The sequence below is a fragment of the Elephantulus edwardii genome, unplaced genomic scaffold (genome assembly GCF_000299155.1).
Source record: "Elephantulus edwardii isolate Elephantulus edwardi_28Jun2011 unplaced genomic scaffold, EleEdw1.0 scaffold00051, whole genome shotgun sequence".
Lineage (NCBI taxonomy): Eukaryota > Metazoa > Chordata > Mammalia > Macroscelidea > Macroscelididae > Elephantulus > Elephantulus edwardii.
This window is the reverse complement of record NW_006399801.1, coordinates 11,052,197-11,061,565: the sequence shown is the minus strand read 5'-3', so window position 1 is coordinate 11,061,565 and position 9,369 is coordinate 11,052,197. Positions and strand designations below refer to the sequence as shown.

The 9,369-nt window shown below is 41.2% G+C and overlaps 1 protein-coding gene across 1 annotated transcript in view; it reads left to right on the top strand.

Moving 5' to 3' along the window:
- CLIC6 (chloride intracellular channel 6) overlaps positions 1 to 2,336 on the top strand; it is an 81,284-nt gene extending 78,948 nt beyond the window's left edge. Inside the window, exon 6 of the mRNA XM_006886786.1 lies at positions 2,175 to 2,336. Within this exon, the coding sequence (XP_006886848.1) occupies positions 2,175 to 2,336 (162 nt within the window). The remainder of the gene's footprint in view (positions 1 to 2,174) is intronic.
- Positions 2,337 to 9,369: the final 7,033 nt, after the last annotated feature.

Genomic DNA, 9,369 nt, shown 5'->3' with positions numbered 1-9,369 from the left:
ACTTTGGGCATGTTGTAAGGAGGAACTGGTCCTTGGAGAGGGACATCATGTTTGGGAGAGAGCAGGGACGGCGCAGGAGAGGAAGACCCTCAATGAGATGGATCGATTCTGTGAGTGAAATGTTGGGAATGAGTGTGTTTGAGACTGCTAGGTTGGCAGGGGGCAGAATGGCATTTAGGGCTCTTGTACACAGGGTCTCTATGAGTTACATAACAACAACAACAAGTGATACAAATTGTGGCTAATCTTGAGGTAAATGGGAATCCTCGAACACTTGATTGTGCTTATGCAAAACCTATACTTTAACTAGGAATCAGTCCTCAGAACAGAGCAAGGAAACACTGCATCATTCAAAATCAGGAAAGGAGAGCATCAGGGATGCATCCTGTCTTCATACCTTTTCAATCTACATGCAGAACTGTTCTATTTGGGAAGCAGGGCTTTATGAGGGGGAATGTGACATCAGGATTGAAGGAAGGCTCATCAACAACCTATGTTATGCAGATGACACAAACTTGTTTGCTGTAACTGAAGAGGACCCAAAGTGCCTGTTGCAGGTCAAGGAGTGTAATTTTCAATATGGATTGAAGGTAAACTTCAAGAAGACAAAGACTTTGACCACTGGGCCAATTGGCAGCACCATGATGGATAGAGAAGAGATTAAGGTTGTTAACAATTACAGTTTGCTTGGCTCCACAATCAATTCTCTTGGCAACAGCAGTCAGGAAATCAAAAGACAAATTGCATTGGGAAAACCTGATGTCAGAGACCTCTCCTGAGGACTGAAAAACAATAATGTCAGTCTAAAGAGTAAGGTGTGCCTGATCCAGACCATGGTCTTCACAATTACTTGCTATGCATTAGAGTGCTGGACAATAATTAAGGTTGAGAGAAGAAGAATTGATGCCTTTGAATTGTGATGCTAGAGAAGAGTCTTGAACATACTATGGACTGCCAAGAAAACAAACAGGTCTATCTTGGAGAGGGTGAAACCAAGTTTCTCCTTGGAGGCCAGGATTTTGAAGCTCTGTCTCACACACTTTGGACGTGTGGCCAGGAAAGACTGGTCCTTGGAGGAAAGATATCATGCTCAGAAGGGTGGAGGGACAGAACCTCACCCAAGGAGAGGAAGATCCCAGATGAGATGGGTTGATACAATAACTAGGGCAAAGGAGGTAGGTGTGTCAGAGTCAGCGAGACTGGCTCAGGACAAGTCAGGATTCAGAGCTACTGTACATAGGGCTATCAGTCGCAGGCAACTCGATGGCACAAAACAACAACAACAACAAGTGATACAAAAGGTTAATTGCTTGACTATAATGAAAGCCTGGTAACCAGAAGCACATCAGAAGAAAGATCGGGCTATCTGATTTTTTAAAAATTCAGCCCTAGAAACCCTCCATAAAGCACAATTCTGCTCTGAGTCACATGGGTTTACCATGATTTGTAAGTGGCTCAATGAAAGCTATTTGTTGTTACAATTGTGTGTTTGATAAGGTAATTGGAATCTCATGAAATTAAATTAGAGAGCATTTGGGAAGTTGAGCCTCCATGTCCCTGGAAGATGGCCCAGCAAGGAGGCAAAAGAGAAAGTACTATACAGTGATACTGGCACAACCTAAATGGAAGTTTCCCTATTGCATCTTTTGTTGTTGTTGTTGTGTGTCGTTGAGTTGGAACTGACCCACATCTGACCTAATGTTAGGTTTTCTGAGGCAGTTGATGACACAGGAAGAGACCACCCATCTTTTTCCCATGGAGCAGCTGGTGGATTCGAACAGCATGCCTTTGATATTGCAGCACAGCTTCTTAGCAGTAGGCCACCAGAGCTCTGTATACATCTGTAGACACCAAATAACACAGTAACAGAGCATAGGAAGAGAAAATGGCAGGAAATTCACAGAGAAGTCAATCAGAGTGCAGGACCAATTTATGCCAGTGGATCACAAAGCCTGCCTGTGATCAATTGGAGGGCAGCCCAATACCTTCATAATCCTCCCAGTTCCCAAGGGGAAGATGAGTCACATCTGAGCTGGTGTGGCCATAAGAACATTAGGATGACATCAAAGATTGAGAAAGAGAATCTATAGCACATCTCAAAAGAATGACTTGTTTGAGTTGGCTGGCTGTGTTACAAGGTTTTCCTTTTCCTGATTACTTCTTTTTCTTTTCAGATCGTGGCCAAGAGATACAGAGATTTTGAATTTCCTCCTGAAATGACTGGCCTCTGGAGATACTTGAACAATGCCTATGCTAGGGACGAGTTCACAAACACGTGCCCTGCCGACCAGGAGATTGTACATGCATATTCAGATGTTGCAAAGAGAATGAAATGAAATCTAGCTGTTTTCTGTTTTCTTTCACACTTGAGACTAGGCTGCAAAAAGAGTGTGTTTGATATATTCTCTCCCAATGACCACCTTTTGGAAAATAATGCTCATAGAGCAAGTCCTCTCAACACCACATGACACATGGTCTTGTACTATCTTTTTTGTTTATTTAAACATACCCAATATCCATTGCTAATTATCAGTTGTCCTGGTTATGCTAGCTCCTGTCTTTGACTTTCTTAGTATTTTAACCCATTAATATTTAGAACACACATTTTACACTTTAAGTTTCAAAGCAAATTAGATTCTGATTCACCTCCTCCAATTTTTTTAGACAAGTGTCTGTCTCTGATAATTCATTTTAAAAGAAATACACAGCTTGCCTTCCTCATTTAAAATGTTATTTTTTTTTCCAAATGGAAAAATCCCTTCTTGTTCTGTAATTAAAAATTATACATACCTATTGTGAAATTTCAATGCAATTTAGGATGGTATAAAGAAGAAAGTGGAAGAATCATCTGAAATTTTGATACATTAGGTAACAACTGATACTTTATTGGTGAAGTCCTTGAAATCTTCGCTCTTTCTCTCATGCACACACCCTCACAGCACACAGACTGTTTTGCGTTCATGTATGTGATCATGCTACTTTCTTTTGAAGGCCTGAAGAGGACTCCTCTGTGTGGTGGTCAGCAATGTTGATCAGATCATCTCCAATTAATGGCAACCTTCCGTAAAACAGGATAAAATTTTACCCCTTCTTTTACCAGCCTCATAATTATGACTATGTTTAAGTTTATTGTTTTGAGTTGCTATGCTTGAGTCTTTACGCCAATCCAAGGACTTGCTTTGTCTACAACCCTTACAAACTTACCAACTTCATAAAAGACCTAAAGAAAAAGATCTGGCACTCCATAGCTGGAGAGGATGTTGGGCTCGGGCTTCCTAGAAGTGGAGGATCACCGAGATTGGAGACCAGCACGAATCACCTGGAACAGGAAGCCGTGGACATCCATCCGCCCCACACTGCCTCTGTCTTCCGATGCCTGTAACCTTGAGTTCCAGGAGAGGAAATGGAGAAGTGTGCACATCCATGTCTTTAGTTCCTTCTTCCTTGTACCTTCTCTTGTTCCCTCATCATCGAGACCATGCTTTCAGGAGGACTCAACTTTACCTGCAAGTTGGAGACTCTTCATACTTTGTACTGAAAAGTGAATTACGCACACCTCAATTCCTTCTTAATGCTGCTCTCTCTTAACCTGCCTGCCCCCACTCCCCAAAAAATAGCTTCTGTAGAGTTGCTGCAACCCCCCTGTGACCCACGCATCTCTGAGTGGGACTGTGTTCCGTGAAAAGGACACTTATTCAGAGGATGATGTGGTGTAGGACTTGCCTGCCCCTTGTTGCTTCTTTTCCTTTTTCAGTCTCAATCAGAGGTCAGGGAGGGAAAATCCACAAGAAGTTATGGGCAGTTCTGGGAAATGGGCAAGTTAGAGAGGAAGTGGAAAGTGTTGACTAGGTTACTGGTTTATCTGTGGCTTTCATTCTACCATTCCAGGATGCAGGCTCTGGTTGACAGTTGTGTGTGTGTGGGCTGGTTGCTAGGTTCCGACCCAAGACTTGGAATCCCAATGTGAGGCTGTTTAGATAGCTATCAAGAGCTCACAGGATTTGAGCATCTTCAATCACGTGGAGTCCCTTTGACACAAATCCTATAGAAAGCCCTTCCTGTAGAGTTGGGTGTATGTAGCATGCGGTTGATGCTGAAATGCTCATTTCTTATTTTACATCTGTAGATGATTCACTAGGAAGAAAGTAAAATGCATTACTAATAGCTATCCTGAGATGTAGTGGCAGCAAATTTCATAATATGGTGGTTACATTCATTTCTATTTTAAAAATACGGTGGTCTTATATGGGATGGCAGATCCCACCATCAGTTTTGTTAATGACACATTTTTGGAGGTCAATCCTAATGTATGCCACTATCATTGATCATGCTGTCCCATATCTTCTTAGAAGTCAGATTTTAAAGTATAGTGTTGCAATGTTAGCTTTCAACTGGTAAAGAGGTAGACCACTGCTGTCACTAGGGCTAACTTTGTAAGTTTTAGATATTCAAATTACCAAACTCTGTGCCTTACAAATTAAACAAGTTACAAAATTGTCTAAATGGTGTCTGTTGCTTTTTATTTTCTTACTTTTCATTTGTTGTTATAGTTGTGTATCATTGAGTCAGATCTGACTCATAGGTGACTCTCTATTGGGCATTCAGAGGCTGTAAACCACACAGGAGGAGATTGTTGATCTTTTCCCCCACAAAGAATTGAGGCTAAAATGGAAACTTGTACACCAGTGTTGATAGCAGCATTATTCACCATCACAAGAACATGGAAACAGCCCATATGTCCAACCACAAATGAATGGATTGAGAAGGTGTGGTACATTCATACAATGGAATACTACAGAGTATGCAGGAGCAATAATTTTGTAAATTACTACCTAACTTGGGAGGGACTGGACAGCATTATGCTGAGTGAACTAACTCAGTCTCACAAGGACAAATACTGTATAAAATCACTGTAGAATGAGTATAAGGATCCAAGGAGGGGAGAAGGGGGAAATAGAGTGGTGAAGATTCATGGGTTGCATGATTTGATAATTTGATAGGTGAGTGGGGTGAAGGAAATGGGAAGGATCTTTTTGGAAAAACAATGTATTCGAACTTAATAAATAAATCAGAGTAATAAAAAAACCCTCGTAACCTAGTTGGTAGTGAGTGGAACAATTAACCTGAAGCCATGCCTCTTTGGTGTTTCAAATCCACCACAGCTTTACAGGAGAAAGATATACAATATCCTCCAGTGAAGTTTATTTCCTGGGTAACTCCACCATGAGTCGGGCCAGATTCAATGGCAATGACATGAGTTACAGGGGCTGGAGAAGATGCAGATGACCTGTTTTAGAACAAGTGGCTGAAATAGAGGCTTCAAACCCTATTTTGTTTTCAAATAGAGTTATTAAAGAAAAAAGCCCTGACTTTTCTCAGCTCCAGCTTTACTTCCAGCTCTGTCTTACAGACAGATGGCACTTGTGTTAAAAGCCCACATGTAAATGGAGTATGAGGAGGTGAGGAATAGTCCAGACTGTTCTGTGATCTCAAGACCTATACTGCTTTTCAGTGCTGCATACTATTTCACTGTGTGATGCAGCACTGAAATACAAAGATCTCATGAAATACTATACAAAATGGGTGACCATGGAGAACATTATGCTGAGTAAAATATCTCAGTCACAAAATGACGAATAGTGCACAATACCATTACTCTAGAACAGGACTGATATAGGGGTTGGGGGAAAACTAAGGAAAGGAGATAAAAAATATATGTGACACTGAAACAGACAAGGGAGAGAACTGTATAAAAGGAATATATGAATAGGTATTATTGGCATGACAAAAGTCCCGAATCAGAGCTGTATAGTAAAGTGGTTGGATGTGGGGGTAGGAGGACTGTATAACAATGAAAGAACTTTTTTCCCCAAAGGAAAAAACAAACTGGGTGGGGGTCAGGGAGAAAAATGCACAACAATGAATGAATGGAAATCCAAGTTCTTTATAAACTTAAAAAAAAAAAGAAATACTGAGCATAAAAATCACAATCAAAATACAAAATTTTATTTAAAAAATGACCCTTACAGCAGAATTATTTCTAAAATAAAATGCATTTCTTCTTCAAAACATATCCTGTAGAAGGCAAATATGGTCCAAATAGCGAGCAGATTCCATTCTTGATGGAAGCTAAGCCCCTTCGAGTGGGAAATTGTCTTCCAATTGTCTGAGAGGCTGACAACTGGAAAAAGAATCAGCTTTACTTGTGGACATAAAACCTCCAAAGCCAGACTTAAAAGGAACACAAGCACATCACAAGGCTGTACTCTCTGTGCACCATCCAGAAAGCAAAGATGTTAAAATCAAATTAACTTCAAGCAGGATTTTCAGGGACTAGTGGTCTCAGGAGATAATTTCCAGTCTACAGATGGGTCTCCACCAGGAATCAATGTTTTTCAAGGACTTCAACCTCCTCCCCACACAAATACAACATAAACATAAAAGCATGTACACAGATAAACACTGACATATGTACATGAACACATACACATATTTACACTCCCACACACCTACCTACACAAGCACATGCAAACACACACTCATGCATAAGACATACGCGTGAACACACAAATTCTCAGAGAGAGATATTGCTATGAATGTATACAAGTACATTTAGTTACACATACTCACAAACACATGCTTGAACATACGCAAACATATACATATATAAATACACATACACACACACACACACATACACTTGCACATTGTGGAGTGAGGTCAGGGCCCACTTTCTATCCTTTCTCCAATCAGTAACTAATAGCTGACTAGTAGCAACACTCACTCCTCACGTTCAGGGATTCACACAGCTTTGGAAGAAATTTTTAAAAATGGTATTTTCCAAAGGAAATATGAATTACTACAACCACCTGGTCAAGTGACTGGAAGAGACACACATTTATTCCTATTCCAAAAAAAGGTGAACCAACAGAGTGTGGAAATTATAGAACCATATCACTGATATTACATACAAGCAAACTCCTGTTGAAGATTATCCAAAAGCTACTGGAACAGTGCATGGACAGAGAACTGTCAGAAATATGAGCTGAGTTTAGAAGAGGCCATGGCACTAGGGACATCACTGCCAATGTCAGATGTATCTTGAGCAGAGGCAGAGAGTACCAGAGGGATGTCTATCTGTGTTTCATGGTCTATGCAAAGCATTTGAGTGAATCACAACAAATTGACCTTGAGAAAAATGGGAATCCCAGAATGCCTGATTGTGCTCATGGGAAACCTATACTTGGACCAGGAGGCAGTCATCTGAATAGAGCAAGGAAATACTGCATGGTTCAAAAATCAGAAAAGAAGTGCTTCAGGCATGTGTCTTGTCTCTATACCTTTTAAATCTGCATGCATTCAAGAGGTTAGACTTTATGAGGAAGAATGTGGCATCAGGATTGGAAAAAGAATCATCAACAATCTACGTTATGCGGTAGACACAACCTTACTTGCTGGAACTGTGGAGGGCCTAAAACATTTGGTGCAGAGGCTCAAGGACTGTAGTTACAATATGGATTGAAGCTCAACATCAAGAAAATCAAGATTCTCAATGGGCCAACTGGCAGCATCATGATAGATGGAGAAGAGATAGCGATTGAGATTGTTAACAATTTCAGCTTGTAGTTCTACAAACAACATTCTTAGCACCAGAAGTCAGGAAATCAAAAGAGTAATTGAATTTGGAAAATCTGCTGTCAGGGAACCTCACCAGAGTGCTGAAGAGCAAGGATGTCAGCCTAAAGACTAAAGTGTTCCTGATCCAGGCCATGGTCTTTGCAATTGTTTGCTCTGAATCAGAGCTAGACAATGACCAAGGATGACAGAAGAATTGATTCCTTTGAGTTGTGGTGCTGGAAACATACCATGGACTGTCAAGAGAAGTAACAGGTCTATCTAAGAGAGGGTGAACCAAGTTTCTCCTTGAGGCAAGGATTTTGAGACTCCATCTCACATACTTTGACCATGTAACAAGGAGGGATCACCCTTTGAAGAAAGATATCATGCTTGGAAGGGACAAGGGACAACTGTTAAATTGGCCTTGCCTGGTTCATAGAGACCCTACATATTAGAGAGTAGAACTGCTGCACAAGGTTTTCTTGACTAATATTTATGGAAGTGATCAACAATCTTCCATGGTGCTACTGAGTGTTTTCAAACAATTAAATTTTAAATTTGTATTGCTATGTGCCAACAAATAAGAACCTATTCAAAGCTGACTCACCAGCAGGGTTTTAGAGGCTTTAAATCACATGGGAAGAGATTGTCCATCTTTTTCCCATGGAGCAGCTAGTGGATTTGAACTACTTGCCTTCGGGTTGGCAATACTACTCCTTACCCACTAGGCCACCAGAGATCCCTTCATAGTAGTCATTGAATATAAGCCATTAGTGTCCCCATCCATTGGCTCAGGTCACAGGCCTGGAAAAAACGATGTCCCAGATCTTAGAGCTGGGGGGGATTTGAGAGGAGGAAGTCATCAACTTAGGAAGTAAGGACTGGAGTTGGAACAAAACCAGAATCTTATTCAAGTTGCTACTCAGTTCCTTTCTGTCAGTGTCAACTGTCCACGATGGACCCATCTTGGATTGACACTATCTCCTGTGGCCTCAAGTGTTCTAGCCTGTCCTAACAACCTGTTGAAGAGATATTGTCACTCTTTTTTATGGTACCTTGAGTAATGACTTACCCTGATGTGCTCCTGAGTGAGGGGATGAAGACAGTGGCCAATATGCGTGGCCTGAGACTGCTCACAGCTCAGCTGACCTGCCAGCTTCTGTCCTCCTGGAAACTGTCTTTTTAAGGGACTAATTCCTCAGGCCTCTATCAGAGATTGATAGTGAATCAGTGAATTAGAATCAGACCTCTTGTGACTCTGAAGTTCTGATCTTGTGCTATGGACATACTCAACCCTGTCCAGAGCCTCATGAAGCCTGGTCAATCTTTGAGATCTTCTCAGCGGCAAGAATTGTTGTAGAAGAAGAGGGGTGGTCCTTGCTGAGTATGCTCCCTGGGTTGGTAAAAGTGGTTGTTGTTATTGTGTGCCATTGAGATAGAACAGACCCATAGCTGACCCTCCAGTGGATTTTCAGAAACAGTAAATAGCACGGGAGGAGACTGTCCATTTTTCTTCTGCAGAGAAGCTGGTGAATTCACATTGTGTACTGTGGGATTGCAGGGCACTTCTTACCACTAGGCCACAAAGGTTGTTCAGATAGTACTTATGAGATTATTTTTTCTTTCTGGGATTAAGTAGGGATCATGAGGATGGTGTGAGGTCCAGGTCTGCTCTTCAGAAAGTCTCTGTGAATTATAGTTGATTCCACGGCACATAACAACAACAAAATTAAAAAGGGTCGTCAGGTTGGT